Source organism: Peromyscus leucopus, chromosome 18 (genome assembly GCF_004664715.2).
Source record: "Peromyscus leucopus breed LL Stock chromosome 18, UCI_PerLeu_2.1, whole genome shotgun sequence".
In the NCBI taxonomy this organism is placed as follows: Eukaryota; Metazoa; Chordata; class Mammalia; order Rodentia; family Cricetidae; genus Peromyscus; species Peromyscus leucopus.
The window spans coordinates 1,342,876-1,359,985 of NC_051078.1; the positions used below are offsets into that span (position 1 = coordinate 1,342,876).

General features: G+C 37.6%; 1 protein-coding gene across 1 annotated transcript; it reads left to right on the forward strand.

Annotated features, from left to right (window-relative positions):
• Window positions 1–10,621: 10,621 nt before the first annotated feature.
• On the forward strand, window positions 10,622–11,560 carry LOC114681758 (olfactory receptor 6C2-like). Its single transcript, XM_028855449.1, has one exon. The coding sequence runs from the start codon at window positions 10,622–10,624 to the stop codon at window positions 11,558–11,560; it is 939 nt and encodes a 312-aa protein (XP_028711282.1).
• Window positions 11,561–17,110: the final 5,550 nt, after the last annotated feature.

Below are 17,110 nucleotides of genomic sequence, written 5' to 3' on the forward strand. Positions count from 1 at the left end.
CTAATTTTTTTCTTTTCAGGATAAAGATACCTTCGCCCATACCCAGCAGGAAGCAATTTTAAGAATATGACGGCCACATTCCCAAAGAGGTGGTGTGGGGCGGGTGGTTTTTTGGTCTTATAATGGGTTTTGGGTCTGGGATAGTTTTCATTGTTTAGGGGGGGTGGTTATAAGTTGTTTTTAAGGGTTAGGAAAAGGATTAATCAAAGGAAATTAGATTTAAAGTTCTTTTTTTAAAAAAAGACAATTACTAGTTTTAAATACTTTACATTGGATTGGATTGTTTTATATTATATACAGATTATATACATATTGAAATTGATATTGTTAGAAAATGCTATATGTAGATTTCTAATTGTACTTATACCATTCATTTAACAATGTAATGTAATTTTCTGATCCTTGAATGTTATTATTACCAACTATTAGGATATCAAGAAATGAAAGTTAGTAGTTAGACATTACAATAGAACTTGTAGTCATATTAGGTATGTTTTCAAGATTGAGCAAATATATTTTAGACAGGTCATCTTCAAACCCTTCAGAGATCTACAGAATATGGCATTTAAAATGTTTTAATAACTTAGAAAATTTTTCTTTTTTGTTATGACTATGAGACATGTCGGCTCCTGGTAGTACCAATCTACTTCAGAGAAAATATGGGCATTGAAGAAACTGCAATTGGAGTTAACTTTATTGTGGCAAAAGTTAGCCACTGGACAACAAAGTATCCTCGAATCAACTGCTGACAATAGGACAAAATGGACAGACAGGACACGAAACAATGGACTACTGATTCTTGCTAAAACAAGTGTGGATATGGCTGTATCAAAAAGCATCTTCTGAGGCCAGGACCATATGGCACCATCCCTGAAGTGGCCTTTGCAATCCAGAAAAGGTACAGTGTCCTTTTCTTCGAAGGCAGCTGAACAGACAGTGGGCCGATGGCTTCTGATATGCAGTGGAACTATAGCTGAAACAGTTATTCTTGAAGAATAACTAAGCTCACGCCTCTCAATAGTAGACTGGCATTTAATAGAGGGATGTGGAGAAGAACAGGATGCGGAGAAGAACAGGATGCTGAGATGAAGCCACACATACACATAGCCAAGAAGAATGGACAGCTGAATTAAAAAAAAAAAAAATCAACAATTTCCAGAATTTAAAATCCTGAATCATGACAGGACACTAGTAGAATTCAGGTGTTTTTTGGTACATAGACTGCTCTTACCCAATGTGAGGTCAAACTATTGACCTTATGTACATCCTACTTCACAAATGAGTCTGTCAGATATGCTAAGCCTATAGGCTGAAGATGATGCCCCAACACTGTGGAGAAACCTCAGGTGATGGTCCAGGCAGCTGGCTGTTTCTATCAATTCACAATTTTTTTGGAAGTTGCTTGCATGTACTTTCTGTTTTTATTTTTTATTAGGTAATATTATTTCCTTCTTGGGTCTCTGAGGGAGATGAAGATTAGTTAGTTATAGTTGAAGATTAGTTAAGATAGAAAGTGAATTAGTACATTTTGGACTTATCAGAATAGGATAGATAATGGAATTATTTTCTCTGAATTTGTCAAATACAAATGGACTAGACATTGTTTAGGTATTTATTACTTGTATATATTGTATATAGCTATTGCACTTTTGTATATAGCTTTTCTTATGTTAGTTATAACCTTTTTCCTTTTTTCTTTTTATTAAAATAGAAAAGGGGAAATATGGTGATACTTTATTTGTACTGAAATGTGATTTGTATGTTAATAAATAAAGTTGCCCAGGGGTCAGAACTATTAGCAAGCCATAGCGAAAGCTGGGCGGTGGTGGTGCATGCCTTTAATTCCAGCACGTGGTAGGCAGAGCTAGTTAAGTCTCTGTGTGTTCAGGGATACAGCTAGCATTGGATACACACGCCTTTAATCTCAATACCAACTATAGAAGATCTGGAGGTCTGTACAGACAGGCAGTGACTAAGAGGTCATGTGGTTGGGTTTACAACCAATGAGAAGGCAGAACAGAAACTCTATTAAAAAAAAGACAGACACAGGAAGTAGGTCTCTTTCGGAGAGGTACAGCAACAGTGAAGGGTAATGTTTTTAGCTCTTAGCTATTGCTCTGACCTCTTGGTTTTCATCTCTGTATTGGCTCTGTGTTTCTTATTAATAAGATGTTTGGTTATATCTACAGAGGTTAGCTGTGGCTTGTTCTGTCTCTCTGATCTTCCAATGTTCACCCCAATACCTGGCTCAGGTTTGATTTTATTAATAAGAACTTTTAAGATTCATGCCACACTAACAGGTACACAAAACATACTTATCTTCATGAACTAGCAGGGAAATTCAAACCTAAGCAACAATGGAATATCATCTCACAATTATATCTGATAAAACAATAATATCAAGTGGTGAAGGAGATATAGAAAGAAGGAAACTATTTTTTTAGTCTTTTAAAATTTTATTTATTTATTTATTATTTTTTATTTTATAATTTAATTTAATTTTATATATCAGCCACGGATTCCCTTGTTCTCCCACCTCCTGCCCCCTCCACCTTCCCCCCAGCCCACCACCCATTCCCAAGTTGATTAGCTTGATCTGCTTGGGAGGAATCCAGGCAGTGGGATTGGGTCCTGTGCTCATTGCATGAGTTGGCTGTTTGAAACCTGGGGCTTATGCAGGGACACTTGGCTCAGCCTGGGAGGAGGGGACTGGACCTGCCTAGACTGAATCTACCAGGTTGAAGGAAACTATTATAAATAGTGGGGAGTGTAAATTTGCTCAGGTTTATGGGAAATTATATAGAATTTCTACAAAAGTTAAAAATAGAACTACCATATGAACTCCCACCCTAGACAAATATCCAGAGGTGTTGCTCAAAATCTAAATTGGCCTTATTTGGGGGGAAGGAGGGGGGAGGGGCAGGAGGGGGGAAAACAAGGGAATCTGTGGCTGATAGATAGAATTAAATTATATTGTAAAATAAAATAAAATTTAAAAAAAACCAGAGCCAGATATTGGGGTAAATGCCAAAAGATCAAAGAGACAAAGGAACAAGCTACTGCCACATCTCACCTCTAGGACTCCTCAGCCTGAAAAGCCTTCAGTTCCTGTCTCCTCACACCTTATACACCTTTCTCCACCCAGCCATCACTTCCTTCCTAGTGCTGGGATTAATGGCCTGCATGCTTCCCAAATACTGGTCTTAAAGGTGTGAGATCTCAAGTGCTAGTATTAAAGATGTGTGTGCCCCAAGCAAAGGCAGGAGATCTCAAGTGCTGGGATTAAAGGTGTGTGTCACCACTGTCTGGCTCTGTTTCTCTCCTAGACTGAATCCATCTCATGTAGTCCAGGGTGGCTTTGAACTCACAGAGATCCAGATGGATCTCTGCCTCCTGAGTGCTAGGATTAAAGGTGTGTGCCACCACTGCCTGGCCTGGTCTCTATGTTTAATCTAGTGGCTTGTTCTGTTCTCTGATCTTCAGGCAAATTTTGTTAGGGTACACAATATATCACTACACAGAGGAATAAGATCAGTATCTCAAAGAGATATCTGCACATCCATGTTCCTTCACTATTAGCTATAACAGCCAAGATAAGAAAACAACTTAGATTATCGATTAGTGAATGATTAGATATAGGAAATGTCTTAGATAGATTAGAGAAGTGATGACAAATAATTGATAGATACATAGACAGATAATAGATAGATGATAGATGATGGTGATAGATGATAGATAGATAGACATACAGACAGATAGATAAATGATAGATAGATAGATAGATAGATAGATAGATAGATAGATAGATAGATAGATGACAGGTAGATAGATGACAGGTAGATAGATGATAAAGATAGATATAGATTGATAGATAAACATACAGATATACAGACAGATAAATGATAGATAGATAGATAGATAGATAGATAGATAGATATAGATAGATAGAAATAATATCCTGCCTTTTATAAAAGAAATTCTGATATTTTTGACAGCATGAACTGAACAAACCTGAAAGATAACACACTAAATTAAATAAGATATTCTCACCCTTAGATGAAGAGCTATAGGCAATCTTAATGGCTGATGAGAGAATGAATATCAATTTTCTCAAGGGATGAGCCCCCTGATAGGTTATCCAATCCCAAGTGGTCATCCCTAAACACATGTACATATATAGATTCAGTAGGTCATGTGTGTGTTTGTGTGTGTATGTGTGTGTGTGTGTTCATGTCTACTATTGTTACTTATCTAACAGTAATACAATATAGAGTCTTAAGAACAACATCAGTATCTTCTTCAATAACCCTCCACCTTATTTTATGAGACAAATCTCATTGAGCCAGGAACTCATCAGTTGATCTGCACAGCAAGCCCAGGGCTCCTTCTATTCTCATTTCCCCAACTCAGACAGGCATGTGCCATCACTCCTGGCTTTTTATGTGAGTGCAGAGGATCTGAACTCGGGTCCTCATACTTGTACAGCAAGCTCTGTACCTGCTGAGGCATCACCCCAGCACAAGAACTGTGTTTGTTAAGAAATTAAAACTATCCTAAGTGATATGAGTGTAAGAGTTTTGAAATACATGAAACAAAAACTGATAAAGCCACAAGAATAACTGTTGTCAGAAATTTCAACACATTTTGTTAACAATTAATTAAATCAATATCCAAAAACTCAATAAGTAGATAGAATTAAGCAATACCCTCCATCAACAGGATCCAACTGAATAATTTATAGAACACTTGAACCAAATGAGAGCAGTGTTGTTCTAAAGTCCACAGAGAATTACCATGATAGACAATATCTGAAGGTCTGTAACAAGCCTTGACAAATTTGGAAGAATTATAATTATACAAAGCATGTTTTCTGATCAAATGGAATTAAACAAGTCAGTTTAAAAAGATTTATGACATGAAATCAGAAGTGGGACTATTTGGAGGAGGAGGAGACCAGTAGGATGAGGGAGGGAGACAAGAGGGAGTGATGAGCAGCAAATATCAGCAAAGTACAATGACACACATGTGTGAAACATCATAAAGAAATGCAGTATTTATACTCTTACCAAGACTACTTAATAAGTTTCTAAAAAAATGGATTTCTGTAAAGTGTATTTAGAAGATCATCAGAATTTGTAGGGCAAAAATGTGAGATGCAGCTAAAGTAGCCTTTATCAGAGATGTGTATGACTCTACAACATGATGATTAAAATAATTATAGAGATGTTATTAGTCTTGATCTTAGTCACACAGTCATGCCATCTATAAGGAAGATGGACAGTGTTCTATCAGAACACTTTACTACAATCAATAAGATTAGCATTCAGTAACTTTGGATCAAATCAGACAAAGAATGTGATTCAGAAAATTGTCAGTCTCAGCCATAACCCATTAAAATACTCTTCAAATTTTTGCTCAGTAAGGAAGTATCTCATTTTTTCTTTTTACAGCCTATCCCTTTCTCCAGAAAAAAAAAAAATTTCGAACAACATCTTCCAAATGCAGGAAGTCAGGAGTGATATGACATAGTTTGGTCATGTGAAAACGGTCAGCAGAGCAGTGCTAAGTAAACTGAGGGGACAGTAGAGATGTCGCCTTCGTTGAGGGCGGCAGGAGCATGCCTACAGGCACCTGCTTTATTCTTTAACACAAGGACCAAGGTGAGAAGCAGAGAAACAGTCAAAGAAAATAAACTTCATTCACCTTCACTGTGTAGTAATAGGTCAGGGCAAATACCCTGATGCTGATCAATTTTAATCTCGGGGTTTGGAAAGAAAAAACTCTGTGGCTTTAAATATCTAAAGTCGTTTTGTTGCTTATCTAAAAAATACAAACAGGAAGGGATATTATGAAAATTCAATCCAGGTATCATGGGGGAACCACAACGTTTGAAGTCTGAATGTTGATGAGCTTCTGAAGTACTGGGGGAAAGCCAAAATGTGGCTTGCCAAGGAAATGAAATCTTTGAATTAAAATAAACTGTCATCTTCCATCAGAGCTGTAAGGCATTCTTACTGGTCAGTTCTCTGCTTTTTAATATTTAAATCTATAAAACAAGGATTTTTTTCTTTACTTTATTTGAGAGTAAATATTTCATTTTGTTTTAGATTTGTGTCAAATATAAATTATATATAATATACACTGGGCATGGTAGAGCATGCCTCCAATCCCAAGCACTCAGAGGCAGAATCAGAAGTTTGAGGTTATCCTTAGCTACACAGTAAGAAGATAATCCTAAGAGAAATATGTACTCAATGGAGAAACCCAAACAGAAGTCAGATGACATTAAACCACTCTCAGTGTCTCAGAGGACATTGTCCCTTTGCTCTACAAATTTTCACAGTGTTGATTACATCACCATCAACCTGTTAGTAACTTCTGAAATTGAGTCACTGAGGACTGTTATGTTGTTCATGCAGTCACTCTGTGTGTGCTGGTAACAATATAAAACAAAATCGCTGCTGTTCCAGAAATTACAGGGAAGCCTGTCTCTGCTCCCTCCCCACCCCCAGTCCTAGAATGAGCGTCTAGGGTTGCTAAAACATTGGATGAGCATCTCTGACAGACTAGGACTTACCCTGTTCCTTAAGACCACTCATTCTTTGAACAGAGAGAGTGCTGAGAGATCTAGTGTAAGATGTAATTTTAGATGTGGCAAGAGGGAAGGGAACTAAGACTGATCTCATTAGAAAAGGAGCAATGAAAATCTAGCTTACAACTGTCCATTGCCAGGAGAGAGAAAGTGTTGCATGCTTATGTGAAGACTGAAGTGAGTGGTGATGTGATGAACTGTGACTGGGGACAGAAAGCCTCCTCACCAGCTCCTGCTCCACAGACTGTGCTTCTCTCAAGGACCTCTGATGAACAGCCATCAAAAAGCAAGTGTGAGTTGTTGTGATATACTTTTCCATATTCTCAGAAATAAAGGCAGAGAGCAAACAGATTTAAAATTTAGAACTCACTTCATTACAACTGATACTTCAGAAAAGGGGGGTGGGAAAGCAATCAGCAATCATTTCTGATAAACTGTTAGTCTGCGCAAATGCAAAGCTGGGATTTTCCTGCAGCGGCCTTCTCCTAACTATAAGGACCAGTTGATAAGACAGTTAGTACTTAATAGAAATATAAAAACTATGGGAAAATACTCACTACCTCCCAAAAAATCTACTATTGTCAAAGAATCCAAACAATATCCATGTGAAAAATAATATCCGAAGACTCCCATCCCCAGCAAGTACTAATATCATTTTAGCCCTTTGTGGGGGAGATGCAGCATTCAAACTCTTCTAGAGCCTAAACAATCATACTTACATTTATAATTAAGATAAAAATACATCAAATATATTTTAAAACTCAATAAGTAGAGAATCTGAGAAGGAAAGAAGTCGAGTCTCAAATGTTCTTAGAACTCCCACACTGACAATGTGGTGTTGCATGGGTTAAACCCCTGGGAAATGTCTTTAATGTTAGTTGAAACAACATTTACAGGGGCGAGGCAAAGGTTGTTATTCATTGAATGAAATTGTTTCAAGATACATTTGATCCCAACTACAAAAATAAATAACTCTCCATCTCTCAGAAATTTTTTTTCTTGCCTAACATAGACCACAGGCATGCTTGCTAGTACATAAATTGAAGTCAAAGGATCCACTACCACAATACTTAACAGCACTGTCAAAAGTAGTGTCGGCTGAACAAGCATCGTGCATTAAAACACAAGTCCTGAAATCTGACACATTACTATGCCAAACACATTAAATGTTAAACTAATCATTATAAAATACCTCTGTGGTCATGACCAGAGGCCATTTCTAGGAAATAGAGGAATAAAAGTCCTGATAGGAAGGAAGGTATGCTGTAGGGGAAGGGGCTGGGATGAGCGTGCCAAAGGCCGTTGTAAAGTTTTTAAGCATCGTACAATTAAATGGAGATAAAAGGGGAAGAAGAAAAGGCAACAGGAAAGAAAATTAGAAAGAAATCTGATCTAGCCCTGTGCTCAGTCTGTCAGTCTTGCTCAAGCAAATACATAGCAAGATGCTCTCTCCCTTAGTCAAGGAGAGGGGTACTCTTCCCTGTCCCAAAATCATGTCTATGAACAGTGAGTACTGTACCTTGCTAACTCGGATTTTGGTGACAGTGTTGGTTGCCAAATATGGTAGAAGATCAGTCTGAATGAATAGAAGAAATTATGAATGGCTACCAGGATAAAGAAGAGCAAGTTTCAAGACACACTCATGGAATCACCCTACCCTAAACCCAAACTAAGATTGTTTGCTGCAATCTTGTGTTGCTGTGACATGGAAAATGAAATATTATCTGCCACTGTCATAGCCTGCAAGATCCTTTTGGGAATAACTTGTTCCTAATCTCAGTGTTATGCTCTGTAAATAACGGATGCTTCTTAAGAATTTAGATGAGTGAATAAATGTTGTATACTTATTTGAACAATAAGAAAAATAAGAAATCTACAGAATCTTTGATGCTCAACTGGGAAGGCACACATTTGGTACAACTGGGATGGATGTTTTAAAACATAAGAAATTAATTTTTTCCACTAATATAGAAGTTTGTATGGTTTATCAATAAGCCCTTGAATTAACCTAAAAGTGTTCATTGGATATTTAATTCCTACCAATAATACAAAGAAAACTATAAACTAGTGTATTATTTATTATGAACTACTGTTATTCTTATGAGAATGAATTCATCACATTTTCTTGTTATGGAATAGAATTAACTATGTAAAGATGTGTTGCATTTGTTTATGATGAATTTGTTTAACTATGTAAAGATGTGTTGCTGTTTCACCTTGCCTACCTAAGGCACCTGAGTGATCTAATAAAAAGCTGATAATAAAAAGCTGCCAATAGCTAAGCAGTGAAGAAATTAGGTGGGGCTGGCCAGCAGAGAGAAGAGGGGAGTCAGCCAGACAGACAGACAGACAGATGGGGGCCAGACAGATGGAGGAAGCAGGAAAGCAGGATGGACAGTATATAGATGAGATAAACAAGACTCAGGGTAGCACATAGATTACTAGAGATGGATCAATTTAAGTTAAAGGGGGGAAAAGGTAGCTAGAAACAAGCCTAAAGCTAAGGCCGAGCATTCATAATTAATAATAAATCTCTGTGTCATGATTTGGAAGCTGGCAGTCCAAGAAAGCCTGCTACATTTTCTTTTACAGAGTGAACATCTGAGAAAAAAAGCTGCTTAAAAACAAATTTCAATGAAGGTTAAGTATTGACATAAACAAAAGGAGATATGACTGAACCAATATTATACTTACATTCCTGAAAAATATAAATTTGAGTAGAGAAACACTTGGACTGCTTGGAAGTGCTAAAATGGACAGTGATGAATGCCAAAGAGAAAGGTATGGTGTTTTTGTCATTTGTTTACAAAGACTGGTTTATATGAGCCCAGGGCTCCTATATGTCTGGTTGATTAAGGTAGGTAGGTAGGTAGGTAGGTAGGTAGGCAGGCAGGCAGGCAGATAGATGGATAGGAGATTATAGATAGATACATGATAGATGATAGATGATAGATAGATAGATATGATAGAGAGATGATAGATGATAGATAGATAGATGGGTGGATGGTAGATACATAGATAAAGATAGATGGATAGATAGATAGATAAATAGATACATGCATGCATACATACATACATACATACATACATACATACATACATAGATGATAGCTTAAGAAAAACCTGAAAATAGCAAAAAAGATTAGGAAATGGTTGGTGGGGTAGTGGGAAGAATGATCTAAGGAGGGAAACAAAAGAATAGGTATGACTAAAAGGTCAGGGCTATCAGGTGGATAATACTGCAGACCACCCTTCTAGCTCCACCCTTTACCTAAAGCATTACAATAGGACTACATCAGGTTTATGTTCAAATTCTAGAACATGTTGTCTTACATATTCACCACTTCAGAGATCTCAAAAAACTTTCTACCTAAAAAGTTCCAAAACTGACTAAAGAAATGCTTTCTATTGCCAAATACAGGAATGATAAACCAAAAGCATAACATTGTATTTTACATTTAATCTCCTTTTTTAGGATTAATCTGAAATTCAAATAGCAAAGTTGCCATTTTAAAATGAAATGCTACTGTTAAAATTAATGACAACAACATAAGATGATCGACTTAAAATCCCAATTAGTAGAAGTTTCTTGGTTTGAGAAATAGAGCATTGCAGAGTGGTGGGAATGAAGAAAATTTTAAAAAGATAAAAGGGAAGTAAACAGCTCCAGAGTTGTCTTTTAGGAGGATTAAGGAACAGTCTATGCCTTGAGACAATGGAGCTAAGAAATTGTATGCTATGCATACAAATGATTTATGTTTTGTTTGGTTTTTAGTTGGCATCGTTAGAAATGTTAGAATGTAGAAATGTCAGAGAATTATAGACATAAGATCAATACAGATATTTACATGGAAGCCACCAAGTAGGACACCAATAGTATAGCTGTATTAACAAATTGATTGTCAAGTGAAAACAATTGTGTGCATATGGGCTCCCTGGCTGGGATGCCTTTACTCAGGTTACACCACCAGCTTCTTCTAACACTTCTCCCTTCAGGTCCAAACACTCATGACTTGGCAAAAGACAGGGATGAGAAATCGTACGACAATAACAACATTCATCCTGCTGGGATTGACAGATGACCCGAAACTACAAGTTCTAATTTTTGTATTTTTGTTTCTCACATACATGTTGAGTGTGGTCGGGAACCTCACCATTATCACTCTCACTCTTTTAGATCCTCATCTTAAAACGCCCATGTATTTTTTCCTCCGAAATTTTTCTTTCTTAGAAGTCTCATTCACCACTGTCTGCATCCCCAGATTCCTGCACATGATGGCTACAGGAGATAATACTGTGACTTACAATGCTTGTGCTACTCAATTGTTTTTCGTTGTCCTCTTTGGAGCAACAGAGTTTTTCCTCCTCGCTGCCATGTCCTATGACCGTTATGTGGCCATCTGCAAGCCCCTGCACTACACCACCATCATGAACAACCGAGTGTGCACAGTTCTCGTCCTGTCCTGTTGGTGTGCTGGCCTGTTGATCATCCTCCCGCCTCTTGGCATAGGCCTCCAGCTGGAGTTCTGTGACTCCAATGTGATCGATCATTTTGGCTGTGATGCCTCTCCCATTCTACAGATAACCTGCTCAGACACAGTGTTCATAGAGAAAATTGTCTTGGCTTTTGCCATACTGACACTCATTATTACTCTAGTGTGTGTTGTTCTGTCCTACACATACATAATCAAGACCATTTTAAAGTTCCCTTCTGCCCAACAAAGGAAAAAAGCCTTTTCCACTTGCTCCTCCCATATGATTGTGGTTTCTATCACCTATGGCAGCTGTATTTTCATCTACATTAAACCTTCAGCTAAGGAAGGGGTGGCTATCAATAAGGTTGTGTCTGTGCTCACAACATCCGTCGCCCCATTGCTTAACCCGTTCATTTATACACTTCGAAACAAACAAGTGAAAGAAGCTTTCAAAGACACAGTAAAACGAATTGTGTTTCTCACAAAGAAGTAAGTTTTCTAGGCTAACCCGAATTTAAATCTAAGTAACCACGAGCAGCATTCACTAACTTGACAATGTGTGTCCTCCTATGACATAGATTCATCGAGGTAATTTTTCCCTAAGAACAGTTTCCTCTTATAATCCAAAAATGAAAAATCATGTAAATTGCTTCACCTTCTTTTAAGTCTATTTTACTTAGAATTGTTCCTTCAATTATTGCATTCTTCAAAGATTAGATTACATAAAATCCCAATGCCATACAGTATACATACAAATAATAAGAGTTGTGTCTCTGGTCGTCTGGCCTACTCAAGATGTGGGATCTAAAGAGCCATGTCTCACTCACCAAATCATGTCTCATTTCTTGGGAATACTTTAATCTCTATTCTGACTCATCAAGAATAACTAAAGACTCCCTTTTAAAGACCTATACCACATTTCAATAGGATCAAAGTTCCAAGGCAAGGAGTAACAACTTTCAGCTGTTGATATTTCACTGGTTTGTCTCATAACACACATGAAGGGTCGCTGGCAGGCCTGCTGCTGCTGGAGGACACCTGTGTACCCTTCTCTTTAAGACCAAGCATCTTTCCCTCCTGTCTTGTTATCTCATCTTCTATAACAAGCTGGCCACGATCAAAGAACTGAAGTTCAGCTCATCTCTCAGCTGCTAACTCAGGCATTTTTGGGATGGTTGATCTGGTGCTATCAGTATATCAGTATCCAAGAAGTTCATGTGTATCTGTGTGATATGCTCCTCTGAAGATCCCCACTGTGCAAGGTAGTGTTCTAAATCTAAATACCTTAATTAAAAGCAAAAGTAAATGAGATTATTCAGTTAGATTTGTTGAAAATTTATAAAGAAGGATGGAGTGGGGAACTGAACATGCCTTTGAGATGGACCTGACATTTTAGCTTTCTTGGTGACAAAGACAGGTGTTATTGAATATGTGAGAAGGAAGATGAAAGATCAAGGTAATTTCTTAAATATGTGTGAAGATTGCATGTATTAGTGATTAACTCTGAGTCCCCAATAATGCATTGGTGCCACGTTAAGGAAAGAAATAAAAGCACTTTCCCTTGGTGTCATTTAAGCAAGAACAAAACCAAATTTGAACTCCCTACATCATGCTTTCTGTATCTTCCATTTGTATGTCAGTTGCATTAGTCTGCATCTGTGTCTGCAACAGTATCTGTCTCTGTGTGTGTCTGTCTGTCTGCGTGGTTGTACCTGTTTCTTTCTCTGTGTGTGTATGTCTGTATATGTCTATGTGATTCTCTCTCTCCTCCTCCTCCTCCTCCTCCTGTGTGTGTGTATGTATGTGTGTAAGAGAGAAAGATGAGCTATATGTTCCTGTATGTGTCATATGTGTCTGTCTGGCCCAAACAGAGGGCTTCACTCTGACTTTATTGAACAGCACAGAAACATCACATTGGTGAGAAATAGAATACTTTACAGAAAACTTTTAACAGAGTTTTAAAGGGATTAAGTCACTGGCTCCGTCTGATCCCAACCAACCCAGATAACAAGCATTGTATATCAACCGATATCCATAAATGGCTGCTTTCAACCTTTACAGTAGGTTTCAGGAAGTTGTGTACAACTCATGTTTGTTGTTTTCAGCAAATGATACACATGCATTATCTGGATCAAGAGCATTGGAGAATACATAGCTTAAGATTGCAGCTATGCATTAGCTAGGGTGGTAAAAGTCAGTCATGTGGAAAATCCAAGGCAAGTAAGGTTGGTTCTTACATTGTTCTCTTACAGGCAGTTTAATCAAACAGTTTGAGTACACAGTAGGAGAGCAGTCTTAAGTCTTTAGCTGCTTCAAGGTATATTGTTAACTCTAGCTGTGAAGTCCAGCAACATTACCAGTCTCGTAGGATGGAAGAGGCATTTTCAGAATATTGCATTATCACAGATATATGCAAAGTAGTATATGAAAAAAAATGTTATGTTCCCGTCTTTAATTCCTGGAGCTTATGCCTTGTGTAAGTATTTTCTGTGATGGAATACTCATTTTTTTAATTTTTTTCTGTGTAAATAGTGAAAATCATGGATGTGTTTGGGGAGGTGGTTCGAGAACCAGTAATCATCATAAAAGTAGCTCAGATCAAATTATTGAAATGCTATAAAGTGATAAAGTTTTCTCATTGTTTGTATGTTTTGTAATTGTAAAAATAAAGCTTTGTGCCTTCATAGTGTGTGCACAGCTATTATTTATTCCTACCAAACATCCTTTAATTGCTCAAGTATTTTCTAAATAAGGTCATGGACATATTAAAGGTATAATCCTCCTTTATACTACAAAAATATTCAAAGAAAATAAGATTGTTCTCAAAAAAATTTCTTCTTTTCATATTTAAAATTTCTAAAATATCAACAAAACATAACTAATGTCCTCAGGCTTCCTTTTGATAATTAAGCACACATCTGCAGGATCTGCATATTTAGTTAGCAGCTGTGTTAATGATTACACCTGAAGTGTGAATGCTTAGCAAGCAGTGTTTATAAATGGTTAATCTCCTTATTTGCTTTGGACAACAGTGTAAGCTAAGAATATTCTAAAGAATCTTATAGCCAGGCATGCAGTCTCAGCACTGTGGTTACAGAGGCAAGAAGGTCAGGAGTTCCAGGCTGGGCTAGTTAGCAAATTCATCCTAGGCTACACATCAAGTTCATGACCATCCTGAGCACAGAGACCTTCAAAACACAAAAGGAAAAAATTTTAAGATTTTTTTTAATCCTGTCCAACTTGCCATTCAAGAACCAAGTATATTTAGATGTGATAAATGGTTGAAATTAATTAGGTTCAGAAAAGGCAACCATCTACCTGTGTTCTGGAAAATGGGGCATTCTCCTCTTGATCACCTACTCAATAGGAAGAAATGCAAATCAGGCCACAATGTACTGTCTTTAGCACAGAGCACTCATGGGCAGGGATAGATACAGAACATCAATAACTAAGGTCACTGTTACATCAAATCCAGTCACTACTGAAACTGTACCAAGTTTAATAAACCAAAATATTCAGAACTTTGTAGTGTTAACTTTTACATAAAGATTAGAATTTCATATTGAAATAGCTAATTTTTCCACGCCTATCTTCAAAGGTATGTGTCTATGCCGCTCTGATATTAACTCTTCCTTCTATACCCCCTCAGAATTACCAGTTTCTTCCAACAAAAAGTTTTTCTGCTACTGGCAACTAAGGATTGCCGAGAATGGGAGAAACCGTCTTCCTCAGAGAAGAGCATACCAATTGGTTATCAATATGAAATGATCATCCCTGAAAGCATGCATACATGTAACATTGTACAGACTGGGAAGATTATAGTTAGGAATATCTATGTATATACATATATACATGTAACAGCAATTAATGAAGAAAGAGGCCATGAATTTGAAAGAGGGAGAAAACAAAGGGAGAATGATGTAATTATAATCTCAAAAATAAAAGAAAATTGCTTAAACAATAATTCTTTCTTGAAAGGGTATATCCATGGGGAGAGAAAACCTCCTCACTCATGTCTCATATTCCTGTCAAGTCTGTTAGAGTATTAACCTAAAGTCCTAATCTCCCCGTTAGTCTGTTGAAAGCTGCCTAAAGATATACTGCTTCTGTAGATTTCCCCATCATGATCTTGATGCCCCTAGCTCATAGAATCCCTCTTTCCTCTCTTTGACTAGACTCCTGGAGCTCTACGGAGACAACCAAACCAAGCTAGTGGGAACTCATAAACTTTAGACCAACACCTGTGGAGCCTTTATTGGACAGGACTAGACCCTCTGCATAAGCGAGAAAGTTGTGTAGCTTGGTCTGTTTAATGGGACCCTGGCAGTAGGATCAGGATCTACCCCTGATGCATGAGCTGGCTTTTTGGAGCCCAGTACCTATGGTGGGTTCTTCTGCACAGCTTCAAAGGACCCCATTGCCTGTGATGTCCCAGGGAGATTCCCTGTTTCTCAGATGGAAGACTCAGAAGCACTGCTGTCCATCCTCAGCTCATCTACTACCTGCCTGTGATCCAGGACTCTGGGGCCTCCAGCATCAGCAGCTGTGGTCAACCTCTGATTAACACCCAGTTTTTCAATGAAGATTAGTGGAGATTTTTGTTTCTTTTCTGAAAACCTCAGGACTGTGCAGCACTATAGTGGGACACCTTGCACAACCTTGATGCAGCGGGGAGGGGCTTGGGCCTGCCTCAGCTGAATGTACCAGGCTCTGCTGACTCCCCATGGAAGGCCTTACCTTGGGAGGAGGGCATAGGGGGTAGGTTGAGGGGGAAAGGTGAGGGAGAGCAGGAGGATGGGTGAGAGGGGATCTGTGATTGGTATGTAAAATGAATAAAAAATTCTTAATAAAGAAAAAAGAAAAAGAGGGAAACACTATTTTAAAAAGATATCCTGCTTCCAATTTTTTTCTCAGTATTATTCTTCCTAAAACATGGGGTTTATCATCCCTAAATATTATTTTCTTAACTCTTCCAAAACCTTCTAGCTTCCAAATTTTAAAAGTTCACTAATTGATCAGAAGTTGATCTTCAGATTTCCTGGCACAATGTATTTAAAACAGCACTTTACCTCTGTGGGCTTCTTCTCCAGAACCTCAGACAAACCAATTGTGGATCATCCTACAAAATATCTGACCAAGACTCCTCAAAGCTATCAAGATCGTTGAAAGTGAGAAAAGAGAATAGAGAAGTCTACTGGGTAAAAGCTTTTAAAAATCTGAATAAATGATGGATTTATTTAACAATAACTTATCAGTGCTGGTTGATTAGTTATAAAAATGCATCAGAATAATGTAAGGTGTTATTAGTAGGAGAAATTGAGCATGTGGCATGTGGTAAGACTCCTCTGTATCATTGTCTCAATTGCTCTGTAATCTAAAACTCCTTAAATTTTTTATTGAAAATATATTTTTTCATTCAATACTCTGATTATAGTTTCCCCCAACCAGAATTCCCCACCTCACTTCCCATCCAAATCACACCCTTTGTTTCTCTTTCTCATTAAAAATGGGCATTTAAAAAATAATAACATAAGCTAAAACAAAACCAAACTGGAACAGGATAAAAACAGACAAGTAAAAGAACAAAATAAAAAGCACAAGAAACACCTGCAGATGCAGAGGCCCACACCTTTGCACAGACGGAAATCCAATAGAAACACAAAACCAGAAACCATAATGCAGATGCAGAAGTTTTAAAGGGGTCTGGTCAAGAGAAATATAATTCTTCAGTTGTATAACTACTTTCCTAATAAAGTCCTGTGGCTTTATATAATTTGAAGACATCTTAAAGATACCTTTGGTACTACAATATAAGCGTGTCTGAAATGTCATATGAAGATCATTACTTTGTATAATTGATTCCTGCTAATAAAGAAACAATCTCTTTTGCAGGCCACTCAATGCCAGGATGACATCCAACCCCATTGCTCCCTCTCTGATGCTCTTCTCTCCAGCCTGCTAATGACCGATGCTCAATGCTCCCCTTGCAGTTTCCACACTAGCCTCTGTGGGATGCCTTCTCTTAAATACCTATTTAATCTTT

Bases quoted from the DNA above. Each gene is read 5' to 3' on its own strand.
- LOC114681758 (XM_028855449.1), top strand. From the start codon at position 10,622: ATGAGAAATCGTACGACAATAACAACATTCATCCTGCTGGGATTGACA.